The sequence below is a fragment of the Eutrigla gurnardus genome, assembly GCF_963514095.1.
Source record: "Eutrigla gurnardus genome assembly, chromosome: 10".
Lineage (NCBI taxonomy): Eukaryota > Metazoa > Chordata > Actinopteri > Perciformes > Triglidae > Eutrigla > Eutrigla gurnardus.
Genome location: NC_139924.1, coordinates 10,799,357 through 10,814,994, shown reverse-complemented (window position 1 = coordinate 10,814,994; position 15,638 = coordinate 10,799,357). Strand labels below are relative to the sequence as shown.

Sequence of the window (15,638 nt, the reverse complement as noted above, 5' to 3'; positions counted from 1 at the left end):
ACTTTTGTATCACACATCCATTTAAACTTAAAAACCCATATATTCTCATTTATCCTTAAATCCATGCTGCTGCATACATATCTCACTTCTCCTCTATTTCTCCAAACCTTTAACCCTCCAACCCTCACATCCACCTTCCTACATTACCTCCTCCATCATCTGTCTGCATCGCCCCTTCCCTTCCTCCCCTTCCAGTCGCCATCTATCTGGGCATCAGAAAGCGGCTGAGCCCCGGACCCCCCGATGCGGCTGGGATGTGAGGGTGCGGAGCCCCCGCGACCCGGCCGAGGTGGTGCTAGCGCTGCGTGAGGCGGCGCAGGGCTGCGGCTGCCAGGTCCACCTGGCTGGGCCTTTCCTCCTGTCCTGCACCCACGGAGCAGCCGGCGCCCGCGTGGCCTTCGAGGCCGAGGTCTGCCAGCTGCCCAGCGGGCTGGGCCAGAGCAGCGGTGTGAGGTTCAAGCGCCTGTGGGGGGCACCGTTAGCCTTTAGAGACATCGCCACCAAAGTGTCCAAGGAGCTAGAGCTCTAAGGGCGACAGGAGGCGGGGCAGATTGACAAGAGACGGGACAGGTTGTTGAATGAGGAGGGATGAGGAGGAGGAGGAACAATGCAGACGAAGCCTCCTCCTCTTCCTCTTCCTCCATGGGGACCACCTCATCTGATGCGGCTAGCGATGCCTCGCCTCCGCCAAAGACCCTCTTCCTCTGATGCCACCAGTCACAGCCAGACAAACGGATACACAGACGCGCATAGACCGCCATCGGCAGACTTATGATGACCCTTGACCTTGGAGCTGTCAGTGACCTACGACCCCTGCTTGAAACACACCACCACCTCCATATTACGTGAGCCCAAGGAGTCAGTTTTTCTTTTTCACGATTTCATGTTTGTTGATAAGGATGTTAGCTGTTGCTGAGAATGATGGAGATTGATCATTTGTTGTTGTTGTTGTTGTTGTTGTTGACGTCGTTATTCACATTGTATCAGATTTGTTGTCATCATTCCTTTTTAAAGAGCTGCTATTTAATGAAATGTTAAATTTTTTTGTGTATTAAGTTTATTTTCTTTCTTTTAATGCTTTTAAAATGGGCAGAGTCCAAGAAAATAGACGTCACATATTTCAGAAGTGAGGTGGCAGTCTGACCTCCGGCCTTTAGAGGGAGACATGCAGAAATGCAGAGACTTGTGACACACTGAATGAAGCATTGCAGCCTTTCTGCCTATCCATGTATAACGCCCATTTACTGGTTGATTTATTTCTACCATTTACTGGTTGAAATGCTTCCTCTCTGCCTGCTGTCCATACTGAAGTCTCTACGTGTGTTGGTAGCTGGCAGAGGAGCAAAGCTGCCGAGTGATTCAGGGCTGATATGTTGTACTTGATAACCTGATCATTTGAGCTTATGCTCGGCTCCTTGCTCTATCCTACCTTTTTATGAACAAGCAAAAGTCCTCTCTGTTTTTATTTTTTCTTATAACATAACAGATTTTTGGGTTAAAGTGCAAGTTGTATTTGTTTCTACGAAAAAAACTGAAATGATTAGTTTTAAAAAACGCAACAGCATGTCATTTTACAGGGTTTTTAGGAAAAAGAGCCCCTTTATATTTTCCATTCAAGTAGTTTTCCTCTATTTAGATGAGAAAAGCGGACTGTCGACCAACCAGATGTATTATTCTGAGATCAATATTGATTTGACTATTGTCAAAGTCACAGGTCAAATTCTTTTGACTGGTCGCAGGTTTTATCGGATGTCATGTGAAATTTAAATCTTCACTCTTTCCTGCCGGCCACTGCAGACATGGTTCAACCCGATCCAACCATATGCAACAAAGCTTTTAGTTGCTGGTTGTCAAACAGTTAAAAGTTAAGCATCCACAGATTTGATCCCCAGTAAAGGAAGGGTACTTTTATTAGATGATCTTCAGGCTTTTTAGGGAAAGAAAATGTTCTTCCCGCACACATGATTAGCTCATTCTGGTTTAAGGTAAATAGAGGAGATGTGTTTTACTGGTAGCACTTAACAATATCAGTCTGTTAGAATGCCATCACTTTCCTCAAATTAGTGCAATACATTCACAAAGCCAAGAATCTTTTTTGATTTTTTTCTTTTTTCTTTTTTGATATCGCTGATGTGTTGGTAAATTTCATGAAGCACTTTTTCCCATTTTAGCCAGCTTTGCATTGTACTGTCCTGGCAGCGTTTTTAATTCATCTCTGTTTTTCTTTTGTAACCTGTTATAGAATCACACTGTCACACACATTTAAAGTCCACTCAAGTGAAGATGAATGCCCTTCTATCCTTACCGACCTTTCATTTTGTGTTGATTTTGGCGCCCTCTGTGGACAAAGGCGGTGAGCACCACCTTTAGAAAACCTGTCATATTACTGAAGCGAGGTCTGACAGTCTATCCGGCTCAGTCCTGGTTCTGGTTCTCCCGTGCCTCCCTTCCTTCAAGCGGGCCCGACAATACGTGCTGGACCTCCAGCAGCGTGGTGCCACTGTTGGCTCCCAGGAAGCAGGTGGCGAGCTCCAGGTCCTGCAGTCAAAGACGAGCCGCCGCTGCTGGGCGTGGAGCTCCCGCTGCAGGGCGAAGGTGGCAGCAATGCTGATGTGGGTCTGTGGTCAGACCCACATCAGCCCCCGCTGGAGTGGAGTTGAAGGAGTTTCTGGTGAACCTGTCAATCGTGTGATGTGATGTAGCGTAGAACTGGACTTGAATTAAGAAATACCCCCCATCACTATATAGAACTAGCCAATCATCTCGCTGATGGCTTACTTATGTAGGTCATAGAGATGCTTTCATTCCCAGTTAAAAGTTACTTTAAGGAAACTGAGGTACAGAAATAAAAAATGCTGATTGTTTATCAGATTTTACAGTTTTCTTTAGTCCAATACTACATTTATTTTCGGTTCTTACCTGAGCTCATCACTTTTGATACGCAGAAACTGTAGACTTCTCCCTCCGTCGACCAACCAGAAAGCAGCACTGCTGAGACGTGTATGACTGTTGACCAGTCAGATGCCAGTATTACTGTTAGAGGTGTATGACTGTTATCTGAGCAGACTCCGGCTGTATTAAGCTCACTGTAGCATTTCAAAGCATGCAACGTGATGAGGCAGCAGTTTAACACGAGACCTTGAATGACCTTTGAGACATTTCTGTGGAAACACTTTGCTCCTCGTTACGGAACTAATCTACCAAGAAAACAGAAACACAGAGTGCTCCATTGTTCATATTGGCACTGATAACTCCAAAATCCAAAGGTGGTTGTACTTGTATTGTAACTCTATAAAGCCAAGCAATTATAACTTGTACTTTTATGCAGCATCTAACGATACACTGATATAAAAAAAAAAGCAAAGTTGGATGAAACCGCACATTTTTCATCTTTATGGCTGTAAAGTCTCCAGGAATGAATCTGTTAAATGAGAGACTTCAGCCACAGCAGGTATCCATCACTGTCTAAAAATGTGAAGCTGTGATTTAGGGCTATCTTTGCATTTCTTTGTGTGAGTGTGTGTGTGTGTGTGTGTGTGTTCAACTGGGCTTCACTCTCTGAATCTGCTCTGTAGACACAGTAAGGGCCGTGCTTAAAGGCTACAGTTCTGTTGTACAGTGTGTTTGAAGTTGTCGCTGTTATCAAGAAAACTTAACTTATGGGCTGAAATTACAGAAATGATCGACCTGCAATCCTGCATGTCTCCTAGGAAGTAATGTGTGACACAAAAATAAAGACTTTCAACCTCTTTCATATTTAATGTGTATTTGATTTTCTCAGACGTAATGCCATTGACGCGGCATCCAACCAGTTTCCTTTATGATGTGTGTGGATGTGTGCTTATATGCATCACTTTGTGAGGACCAGTGTTTTAGACCTTCAGAATGATGTCCTCACTTCTTCAAAGGCTAGTATGAGGGTTCAGATTTAGTTTTAAGGTGCTTTTAGTTGTGATGGTTAAGGTTCGGTTAATGGGCGAGGGAATGCCGTGTTGAGTGAAAGCTATTTCAAGGATTTCTTTTTGGTTCCCATAATAAAATAGTATAATTTCATGTCAGCAGCTAGGTTCCCATAATAAAATAGTATAATTTCATGTCAGCTATCAATCTGTTGTGAGGAGTTCAGTGTTTCCCATAAAGAAAAAACATGAGAGAAGTTTTGAATGGTACATGGGGCAGAGTTTAATTGTCCAGTTATATTTTACAATCCAAAAATAATTTTGGTGCGTAGTCGTACCAGACTACGCATGGATTGATCCCAGGGTGTTACAGAGAAGGTGGCGAGAGGTTAACCAAAGACTCAGCAGGAAAGGAAAAGTTGAGTGAGCTTGACAGAAGGAAGGAGCAGAAAGAAAAATGGAGTGTGTTCTTGAAGGAAGGAAGTAAGCAGGAAGTAGCCAGTTGGCCAAAACCGGTCAAATAACTTTACAACAAGGCTACCCGTTCATTTTTTGTGATGTAAAAAAACAAACAAACACAGACAGTCATTCAGTCACTGGTTGTCTGTCCACTTTACTTCTGGGCGGGGATCATGCCATCAATGGACTCTCCCTTCTCGAGTTTCTTCTCCATCTCAACCATCAGCTTGACACCGTCAACCACCAGCTGCACCTGTGACACCTCGGAGGAGCCCAGACGGTCAGCGTTGGAGATGTCGAACACACCACCCACGGAGGCTGTGTCCACACCACCTGGACGGGAAAGAAGGGGAGAAGAATGAGTCCTATTTCCACCAGAATGGGAAACCATGGAAACCGTAGTCGAAAAATAGCAATTAGTGTTTCTCGCTGTTTCTTCAATTTGTTTTCTCTGTTAAAAAGGTTTTTTACGGAGGTTTCCCTTTTCCAGTAAGAGGGTTCAGGGACAGAACCAGCACCATGTGTAGATTTAAACTGCTAAAACTATCAAACCAAGTATTTCTTTACTTTTTACACTAAAGAAAACATACTTATTCATATTTCATACCATTACTAAAAATAGATCCCTCCTAAATCCTACACACTGGCCCTTTAAATCTAGCTGATCCTAAAACAAACTTCTTTTTTGCTGACATGAAGGTGCCAAAGTTGTCGTGAATTAAAATTTGTATTGTTGTTCATGTCTTGATTAGTAACTTCATTGTATCTTATAACCATCTATTTCTGTGTCCATTGCTCCTAATATTTGTTTGCTAATCTTGCTAATCTTGCTGTTTTACTCTCGTACCTGTGCCACGCTTCTGCAGACGCAGCCTGGTCAGGATCTCCTCGAACTTGGCGTGTGTGCTGAGCTTGGGCAGCTTGACGTGCACGCCACCGCGCAGGCCGGTTCCCAGGTTGGAGGGGCAGGTCAGGATGTAGCCCAGATGCTCGTTCCACATGAAGCCGTGGTTGTGCTTCTTGAAGATCGCCTCAATCTGAACGGTGAACGAGAAAGTGAAACGTATAATGCACGATGGTTCAACTGTAACTCGATGTATGAGACTTAATGCCATCCCATCTGTTCATAATGAAACGTGAAGTTATTTAACAGTCATGAATTGTCTATTTAAAAGGTTTAATATTGGCACCTAATTAGAGCACAAAGAAATAAACCACCACTATCTTGTGTCTCAATAATGTTTTGGTGTTTTACCTTCTGCAGGCCGACGCAGAAGCGTCTGAAGACCTCCTTCATGTTGCCTCCCAGCTGCATGGAGATGACACGCAGGTGATCCTCCTCGTTCACCCAGACCAGGAAGGTCTTGTTGTCGTTGTGCCTGGAGGAAGATCATCCAGCTCAGATTCACTTCATTTACTTATAGGACAAAAATGTCCACCTGCCGGTGATCGCATACGATGACATTTGCATGAATCCAATATGCAACGTAGTAGAAATGTTTCTCAAAGTGTCCCACAGGAACGGACAGTGAAAGACCAATCTTCATAGTGTGAATTCTCTGAGCGGCACAGTGTTGGATTTACACAGCTGTACACACTGTGCTTTGGTATTCATGACACACTTTATCAGATGTTTGCAAAATGCTAACAATCAGGGTTTTTTATATTGGGGCAGTGGTGGAAAAAGACAGATGGTGAAAATGTAAAGGATGGCTTTAGGAGGGCAGATGGGAGCTCAGATGGTGATCCTTTGTTTGGTTCTGTGTGCATTTTATATGTTAATAAAGGCACATAAATCTGCTTTTACAGTTGGTTATAGCAGACATCTGATCATGTGTTTGTTTTCTAAACTGGGGGAGTCCCAATGAAGTCTAATTTGTAATTCTGTGTGACTCACCAGATGCCTCTGCCGTCGGGCCAGTCACGGGCCATACCAGCGCAGGTCAGCAGGGGAGACACGGGCTTGTCGAACAGGAAGTGATCAGCGATCAGCAGCTCCTGCTCAGCATCGCTCATGCCGCTCAGGGGGTAGTACTTTCCCTTGAACTCACCCTCCAGGCTGGCCAGAGCTGCAACGAAAGACCCGCGGAAGGTGCACAGAGGAAGGAGTCAGTCTCCTACTGATATATCCTGCATTCTACAAATATTTGTGTCATGAGTTTGACATTTACCCTCAATGGACAGCTTCTCGATGCCTCTGCGCTCGCCACGGCTGTTGTGGGGGGGCAGGGTGAATCCCTTGATGCTGCGACCGGTACGAACGCGGCTGGACAGCACATAGTTGGGGTCCAGGTCGTCACCTCCCTGAGAAGAGACACATTATTATTGTATCATTATTGAATAGGACTGATAATTGGTTTACTGGCGTAATTTTAAGCTGACTCATTCATCATTTGGTGTGGAAGCTTCCCCTTTCAACTGCTTACCTTCAGGTTCTCGAAGTTCAGGTCGGTCTTGTGCTTGTCGGTGGGCTTGTATCCGCCATGACGGTCTGAGATGATGGGGTCCAGCAGCTCCTTGAAGGCCTCATAGGACTCCTCATCACCAGCAACACATCCCACGGTCATGATGAAGGGGTGACCTTGGGGACAAGACAAGAGGGAGGAAGAGGGAGTTGGTGATATTGCTAATTTATCGTTATGTATGGACGATATTCCTGATCAACTGGGCAGAACAGATACTTCCTGTGTCACCTTAGAGGTACTGATGGATGCTAGCAGTGACATAACATCACACATTGTTTCAGTTAAAGCCTATCGTCGCTGGTGTGTGTTAGTCTCTATGCTGACGACTTGCTCCTTCTTACCAGGGTTGTCAACACCAGTCTGGATGACGTCATCCACGGTGAAGCCGCTGGGGGTGGACTTTCCCCTCAGCTTGCCGTAGATATCCTTGGTCAGCACCTACAGCAGATGATTCCCAGTGCAGGTCAGTGATTACAGTCGTTTCATTTGAAAATGTTTCCCTGTACATTGTGCAGTGTGACACCCAGAAAACCTTCTGGTCCCAAAGGCGTCAAAATGAAACTATTTGTATTTTAAGTGACTATTTTGGAACGTGCACAGAGAAGTCATGCCTTTCTGAAAAAGACTGCATGTTATTGTTGCAAGTCAGTGGTAGTTACGACGGGCCCGGTGCATGCTAGTTACTAGGTATGAAGCACACACTATGTGTACTGAAGACTGTTTGTAAAAAAAAAGCCAAAGGAATCTTTGGGAGCTTGATCGACCTGCAGATGTCTCAGCTTGTCAGTCTAAATAGACTTTAAAAATAATATCTATAGTTGCGTTAAATGACCAAACAACATCAACATATGCATGACTGAGCGATCATCATTACATTACAGTATACAACAAAAAAATACCAGAGAAAAGAAGATATTATTAATTTCTATTGAATAGTGTTTTTAATCATTTATTTATGTAGAATAAGCATATCACGTTTGATCAATACTGACTTTTTTGCAAAAAACAAAAAGAGAGGAGGGTTTGCATTTTGAAGGTATATATAAATGGTGTGGTTATATCTTTTAAATTTGGGAATCTGAATAGTTGCTGCTTCGGCTACAGTTTATATCCATAATAATCCATACAAATTCAATTAAATACTTGCAAGGGCCAGTCCTCCACTCAACACATTGTTGGAGGGCCTGCTCTCTCTGGGACCCCCACCCTATATTTCTGTCTTTTGGGTGGCTGGGAGTAGGATTGCGTACCTTGGCCATGTGGTTGTTGTGCAGAGACAGATCGGGGAACTCCTCGTCCAACGCGAACTTCATCTTGTAGTCATTGTGACAGTTCTTCGCCATGGCTGCGATTCTTACTCCACCTGAGAAGAGATGAGGAAAAGAGGAGAGGAGGTGTTACTTTTTCACAATCTGCGATGATTGTAGACGAGAGGAGAATTCTGAGACTCTTTTTGCATTATTGTGTAGTATTATTGAAGCAGATCTGATTTTATAGTTTTACTGGCTACAAAATGTAAGAGAAAATACTTTTGTACCAGACGCAACAAGACATTAAACATTTTTAAGACTGCATATATTAACTGGTTATAACAACTTACTTTAATAATAAAAAAAATCAGAGCTGCAGCTGCAGATTCAGTAAACGTCTTTATCATTCTGTATCTATTTACAGACAGAGGTCAGAACTCTGTCAGTGGCTTGAGGTGTAGTTGACTGATGACACCTGGTGCACTGAAAGGTCAAAGCATTGCATGCTTCAACAGATGACCCCATGACTAAATCAAGCGCTCCTAAACTATTCGAAGACCTACTTCAAGTCTGCCCTGCTGGCGTCAGCAACAGCTGATAGTCACAACTGTTTCAGCGACCCTTTACTGCCGTGCAACATAACCGTCCCTTTCTTAGCACTAGTGTTACCCACGTCCAAGAAACCAAGAGCTTCAAGAGCAGTTTCATTACAATGTAGATTTTAGTAGTTTCCGTGTCAGGAAAAAATGTGCAAAGCTTTAGAGGAATCCGAGACAAAAATACCAGCAGAGGAAAAGTTGATATGAAAGATATTTGGTTAAAACTGTTTTCCTCTCTTAGAGCGGCTTTGTTTTTGGGCTCAGGGTGAGGTTTCTGTCGGAAAATCACTTTACCTGCTTCAGAGAAAAGAAAGAGGTAACAAATCCCGGGATCAGATCCAGTCCACCAAATGTAGGGGTTGCCCAACTCTGCCAGGTGATGAGCTTAAGCATTTATACCCAGACCTCCGTCCCTATTGGCTGACTAGACTCTGGGTCCCCTCGTTTGATTGGTTGTGGGGGGTCTTCTGTGCCCGGGTGAGTTTCTAAAAGGCAAGAACGGCATACAACACTCGAGACGAGAGACAAGAAACAGCTGCGGCCGCTCGGTCCAACCTTTCACCTTCTGCCTGCTCAAAGCTGCAGCCGGGAACAACAGTGGTGCACAGCCGTGCACAGCCGTGCACAGCCGTGCACAAAAGCATGCGCAACCTCATACCTTTAAATATTAAATGCATGCACAGGCGTTATTGCACTGTGGTAAAGTTATCTTTTCAGCCTTGCTCATATACTGATTTACAATGGGAACAACTGAAAAGGCTTACATTCTTCATATATTGACCATATTAGTCCGGTATTTACACTTTCAGAAAATGATATGGATATAGATATGGATATAATGCAATGGAAATTGTGGCAGTCAGGTGGCTGTGAAGGGTCGGACACTTATTGCCGGCGTGTTCTGAATCCTAAGTGTTTCATAAGTGTCCCCGGTGAGTCGATGAAACCGAGTACCTGGTTCTGCCTGTCATCATATTTAGGAGTTAAAATACCCACTTTGTCTTAGATTACATCATTGTAATAATCAAGAGTACAGATTGGATTTCGTTGAGCTGGGGCCCTTCTCACCGACCGCTTTGCTAAGTGGAGGTGTCTGCTTGTGTGCATGTAAGATATGTGTTGGTGCTCGCTGTGTGGAATGTCATGGAGTGATGCATAGTGACAGACTGTTCAATCTTCAGACATTTGTCAAGTCAGATGAGGGAAAACCAGTGTATGTCTGTATGTACAGTATTTGTTAGAGCACACAGCTTTCTCAGCATTGTGCTTTCCTCATTCATTCATCATATTAAATATTCAGTTTGAGATTACTATGAGTTGTATCCAGTGCAAAAGGTCATTAGTCAAGTTTTGGCTCACAGAGTTGATGGCCAGAAGAGAGAATGCAAGTTTAAGGCACTTCACTTTTCAGAACCAGAGGTTGCCACCTGGTTTTGCCTTGAATCAGTTTACTTTATACGGAGGGGTCCACTACAACGGTTGCAATGGCAACACATAAAAATGGCTGCTGTCTGATAAGTTAGTTTTTAGTAGGAATGTCTTGCATGTCTCCTTCTACTCCTATTTTATTTATATGGTATTAGGGCACCTGTTTAACGGTCATTTCAATACACCATTAAGCTCGGTTTGAGGCCTGTACAACCAAGCTGCCATCACTTGAAAATCTGGGAGTTACATGCTATGCTGATGACATTCAATTCTATATACCAGTTTCTAAACTAATAGATGTGCCTATTCAAAGTCAAATGATGGATATCTCTCATCTTTATTTATAGGGGACGCATCATGCTCATTGGAGTTTCTTCTACATTATGTTTACATGCTTTAATATTTGAAAAGCACTTTATTTTTCTCATGCCTGTCTGAATATACCTGTTTTCACCCTCCATTTGAAACACTCGGTTTTAGAGCCTGTCTCTTTAAACCCCTCCCATAAAGCCCAGTCTGCTCCAATTGGCTTGCTAGAAAAATATGGTGCACCTATTTTTTCCCAGTTGGGTTTGTGGTAAAGGATGTAAAACTGGATTTGTATACAAAATAGGCTTCACAGCGAGATGAAACATACATACTTTCAAGAAATATCTTATATAAACTGCATTTTTTATTAAGATAAATATATTAATATATATTAAGATATGTGATAAACTTGTTAGATGCATTGCAGTGTTTCACTAAAACAAATAGTGTACAGGAACTGCATCACATACTGACACTCTGCAGGTGTGTGCACATTTATGGTCCTATTGATACATTCAGTTGGCTTTTGTTGCTGCAAATTTTGCAGGTGACTGTTGTGTTCATGACTGTAGGGATTTAGAGAGTCACTTTGAGTCTCACTTTCATAAAGAGACTCATTTTCTCCATGTTGCTGCATGTTGCTCACCACTGTGAAATCAGCCACACTGTCAATGCAGGGCAGAAAATGGATACATGCAACCAAATGAAAGATAAATAAGATGAAAAATAAAGTGGTGCAGATTTAAGATTTTCTGTTTTTTTTTTTGTAAACAAATCCAGTTTTACACTCGGCTACATTCTTTACCACAAAACGCCACCATTAAAAGGTCACGCTGACTGACGTGTGATATGTGCTGCATGTGTCTTTTGCCCATTCAGACCAGGTAGTTCTGTAGTTAGTTTTCCACGGTGGCACAGATCCAGTATCCCAGTTTAGACTGTCATTGTATCCTTCAATGCTCCCCCACACCCATCACAGCCTCCCCCTGTCCCCCCCAGTCCCAGAACCCTGCAGCTGCCCCGGGGAAACAGGCACCAAGGACAGTTATGTAACCAGGAACACTGTGAATCATTTATAATGATTCCATCTGAATCTCATGAGCAGGTTTTTGTGGGCTTTAGTGCGTACTAAATGACATGAAATTGAATATTGGAATACATTTTTAGTGTTTTCTGACGCATGTGTGAGGAAATGACCGGGGAAATTGTTTACAAGTGTCATATGTGATTATAGAGCTGGTGCAGTTTGTGCGTGTGCATTATGAATGTGAATTGCAAGTTTACAATAATATAAGATTAAAATGGCACTAAAACATACTGGAATCAATTTACCAGAGAACGTAATATTTTTAATGCATCACAGATAACATAGAATTTTTTGTAGACAAATAAATAGATACAGGCAAAATAAAGTAATCATAAATCGTAACCTTGCATAAAAAATGGATACGTATAATAAAAAAATCTCTTCCTGATATTTCTTTCAAATTGGGCTCTACTTTGAACTTTTCTGCGATGACAGCTATTTAAACTCTTTCACATCTCGAATGTAAGGGCATTCACTATTATTTCACCTTTATTTGGAAGGGCTTGGAAAACTAGACCAAGATGTTCCCAATAATCAAAATTCCCCACAATCAACTTATTGTTATAGTGTTGCGATTCGCCATGCAATCCTATATCGTCAACATGAGCATACAGGAGGTAGAAACTTGGACCTTGCATTAAAACCCTTGCCGGCATGTCGTCTGATGGCAGATTCTTATTCGCAGCAAAGGCCTCTGGGAGCAGCTGAGGGTTACATGCATTCACACATTCACACGAGGGTGTTGCCAGGAACAACTGGCAGTCGTCGACACAGCTTCCACAGCACATTAGGGATGTTTCTACGTGACATTATTCAATATTATTATTATTATTATTAACACTGTTAGCACCATTAGCTCTTGTTCCCGGTAACTAATCCTTGTGGTTCCTGTCAGAGGGAGAAGAGGGAAACCTGAGGTTGTAACAAGACACAAGTTCAAAGGTCTTTTCCCTCCATTTTAGTGGTGGTGTTTTGTTGTTGGTGTTTATGGAGACACTGTTTCCTCAAAGACTTGACATAAGAGTTTTAAACTGATCACGTCAAACTCACAGCGTTAATGGCTGGTCTCAGGACGCAGCAGCAGCAGCAGCCTTCTTTAGATTACTCATGACCTAGACTCACTTTGTCCGACATACGAGTCCTGAGCCAGAGCAGGGAGAAATCATGTTAACGCTTTGAGGAGCACCACAAATAGTCCAAGGCATTTGTAAGATGACCCTGTCAACATGTGCATGTTAACCAGATTCACTCAGGAGTGACGCTTTGTGTTTGCTTGTACACAAAATCTACCACTATTTTCTGTATGTATGTGGAAAAAGTGGTATGAAGCTTAAGTGTCTCGGCTGGGACTAGAATCAAACGTTGGCATCGTAACGTTTCTGATACGTTGAATTTCAACATTTCTCCAGACGTGTGTGTCAACGTTATATCGTTTGAAGCAGTTTTAAAGTTTGGAAACAGCTTTCTTAAACATTTGAATTAAGCAACAAAACTTAGTGAGGTCGTGAAAAAGATCATTTACAGTTAAATAATTATAAATAATTTGTGCACAAACAAAAACGTAAACCCGGGAGAAAATACGATCCCTCCCAACGTAATTGATGACGTCGACACGTTTGAAAATGGAGAAAAATATGTAATAAATAATAAAATCAAATACTTTCTCTGGTTCTGCTACATGGATGTTGATCTTTAACAATGTTTTTCGGAGTCCATCCATCCATCCATTATCTACCACTTATCCTGTATTTAGGGTCATGGGGGGGCTGGAGCCGATCCCAGCTGTCATTGGCCGAAGGCAGGGTACACCCTGGACAGGACGCCAGTCTTGTTTTTCGGAGTCAACTGTTGAATCAGCATAATGAATGACCAACTTAAGGAGCCTTGAGTTTTATAACATCACAATAACAACCATCAAAACTACTGATATTATATTCATACTGAGATACGATAGAGATGTCTTCTTAGGTTTTGGATGTCGTAATATTGTAACAAGGTGTTTTCTCTTCCTGTTTTTGAATGATCCACAACAGTAAAGTGATGTAACTGGCCAATAGTCAACATTACATTGGTGGTGAAATAAACTGGTGTTGTGTGTTTGGGTGCTGAGGTGCCTGAGGGAACCACGTTATTCATTATTCTCCCATCTAAGTCGGATTATGGAAGTCATGCATCTAACTCTGCATACTAGTTTTGAATGTGTGTGATTTCCGTCCGTGTGTTTTGTGAAGGTGATGGTGGCGAGCTTCCACTGAAACCTGAGCTACCTGGGTAACTCGTGAGGCTGGTTTGTACCGTGGATTTCTATCTTTAGTGCTGCCTCGCCAGGTCCTCCCATCTCCAGTACCACCTCACCCGATTGAATTGCATCGACTCAGCTGTCAGTCAGTCTGTCCCTCCCTCCCTCCCTCCATCCCGCCGTCCAATCATCTGTTCATCCGCTATAATGGACACACAAACAGTTTCACCCAGGAAGAGCACACACATTAAACCTTGGACGAACTCTATTATTTCTAATCATTCATATTTATCTTCTCACAAATGACTTTATGTCTCTTCACTGCTGTCACAAGAGAAACGGCCCACAAAAACTCTTTCGATGCTGAAACTAGAAGCAACAGCGTTGTTTCTTCATGCACCCGTCCATTTAGAAAAGAAAACATCCAAATACACATTTAGGGGTTTAGTTAACACTTTGTCTGTTTGTGCCTGAAGATTTCTCCTAAATGTATCCAGAGCTACAGTTAGATAACGCCTCGTTTGCATCCGTTTTTGTTAACGTTATACACCTGTATTGTCTTAAAAAATGTCAGTTTACAATCTATATCTTTAAAGGCTGTTTGAGAGTCTGAGGGTTTTGGTGATATTGTTCATATATCATTCAATCAATTTATACCACATTTTATTCCCAAAAACATGGAGATTGATTTGATTATTTTATGGCATTTTCTGATTCATGGTGGGATAAATAAGAGATTTCTCTAAGATTCCTGTTTCTCTTCTGCAAGTGTCTGAAAATTAGCATATAAACCATAACATAATGCCTCATTTGCATAATTACACATACATTTTGAGAAAACTTGTCTGAAGCTAAATAACTATCTGGTTTCTATGGTCACTGCTAATTATACACCGATGGCAGCTGTATCATTGTAAAGGTGATGTGTGTGTGTGTGTGTGTTATGTCCTCTATGCACACCTGTGTTCTTTTGTTGCTCATCTTCATGCACGTCTATGTGCATGTATAGATATATTTACACCCACACACACACACGTGTACACTGCATGTGTGTGTGTACACACACGTATCTGACTGCAGAGCGTTCTATCAGAGTGTTTTTCCTGCTGTCGCCTGTCTGTTGGCCGTCAGCCTCGGTGTCATGTTGACAAATCACCGCTCTGACATCAGCATTCATCTCATTTTATGTGTGGCTTCAAATTCATCGCCCTCTCTTACACACACACACACACACATTAGGTGTTGGTAAATAATTAAGGATGCACAGTCAAGATGCTGTTGTTTCCTGTATTATTTCATACATTTAATGTTGACATTGTAGGTGACAGGCGGTGCAGCTCATGTGTCCTCAGAGTGGGACGCTGACAGCAAAACGAAATATATACCATAATGATATAATCATGATGGTCAGCTGTGTGTGTGTGTGTGTATGTGTGTGTGTGTGTGTGTGTGTGTGTGTGTGTGTGTGTGTGTGTGTGTGTGTGAGGTGACACAGTGAAGCATTGCTGTATCCCAGAAAAAAAAAACATTGAGAGATCAGAAATGAAAGTTCCCAGGGGATCAAGTACTGTAATAACTTCTATAAATAACTTTACAAAAACAATATTTTGCAGCGCACGAAAGGAAGAAAAGGAATCAAAACATGACTTTACTTTAAGTCAGTGATGAGTCAGTAATAACAAAATAGGTGTTAGTGATTATAAAGGTCAGTGAGGTTTATAAAGGGATTTAGAAGGCTCAGCGGTTCACTTGACATGGAATCTGTTTTTGTCCTCTCTGGTCTTTAGTCTGGACAAACTGGAAAACAGGAATTCCTCCAGCAAATGTCCAGCAAAAGACATAAGAAGAGAGTGCACATAAAAAAAACAAGCACAATCAAATATAAACATAGAGATGAGATGTT

At 42.3% G+C, this 15,638-nt stretch overlaps 2 protein-coding genes and 1 long non-coding RNA gene across 8 annotated transcripts in view; 2 read left to right on the top strand and 1 right to left on the bottom strand.

The window, feature by feature from the left end:
* mark4b (MAP/microtubule affinity-regulating kinase 4b) overlaps nt 1-3,756 on the top strand; it is a 49,184-nt gene extending 45,428 nt beyond the window's left edge. For 3 of the 6 annotated variants that reach the window (XM_084020064.1, XM_084020063.1, XM_084020065.1), the window contains one exon: nt 196-3,756. In XM_084020064.1, the coding sequence (XP_083876190.1) occupies nt 196-529 (334 nt within the window). In that variant the 3' untranslated portion in view covers nt 530-3,756. The remainder of the gene's footprint in view (nt 1-195) is intronic. The other 3 variants (XM_084020067.1, XM_084020066.1, XM_084020068.1) reach the window with 2 other exon arrangements.
* Nucleotides 3,757-4,033: 277 nt separating this feature from the next.
* On the top strand, nt 4,034-4,424 carry LOC311019510. Its single transcript, XR_014597812.1, has 2 exons — nt 4,034-4,066; nt 4,101-4,424. It is a non-coding gene; the product is annotated as an uncharacterized lncRNA (long non-coding RNA).
* Nucleotides 4,158-9,113, bottom strand: ckmb (creatine kinase, muscle b). Its single transcript, XM_084018961.1, has 9 exons — nt 8,967-9,113; nt 8,074-8,186; nt 7,165-7,261; nt 6,785-6,939; nt 6,530-6,662; nt 6,256-6,427; nt 5,614-5,737; nt 5,206-5,395; nt 4,158-4,691 (listed from the first exon to the last, which is right to left on the bottom strand). The coding sequence occupies exons 2-9, from the start codon at nt 8,164-8,166 to the stop codon at nt 4,513-4,515; spliced, it is 1,143 nt and encodes a 380-aa protein (XP_083875087.1). The 5' UTR covers nt 8,167-8,186; nt 8,967-9,113; the 3' UTR covers nt 4,158-4,512.
* Nucleotides 9,114-15,638: the final 6,525 nt, after the last annotated feature.

What these genes read in the sequence shown, in the direction of transcription:
- ckmb (XM_084018961.1), bottom strand. Translation starts at nt 8,166, where the DNA reads ATGGCGAAGAACTGTCACAATGACTACAAGATGAAGTTCGCGTTGGAC. An exon ending in TGAACTTCGAGAACCTGAAG is followed by an intron (nt 6,663 to 6,784) that starts GTAAGCAGTTGA and finishes GTCTCTTCTCAG; the next exon opens with GGAGGTGACGACCTGGACCC. An exon ending in TCTGCGTCGGCCTGCAGAAG is followed by an intron (nt 5,396 to 5,613) that starts GTAAAACACCAA and finishes TTCACCGTTCAG; the next exon opens with ATTGAGGCGATCTTCAAGAA.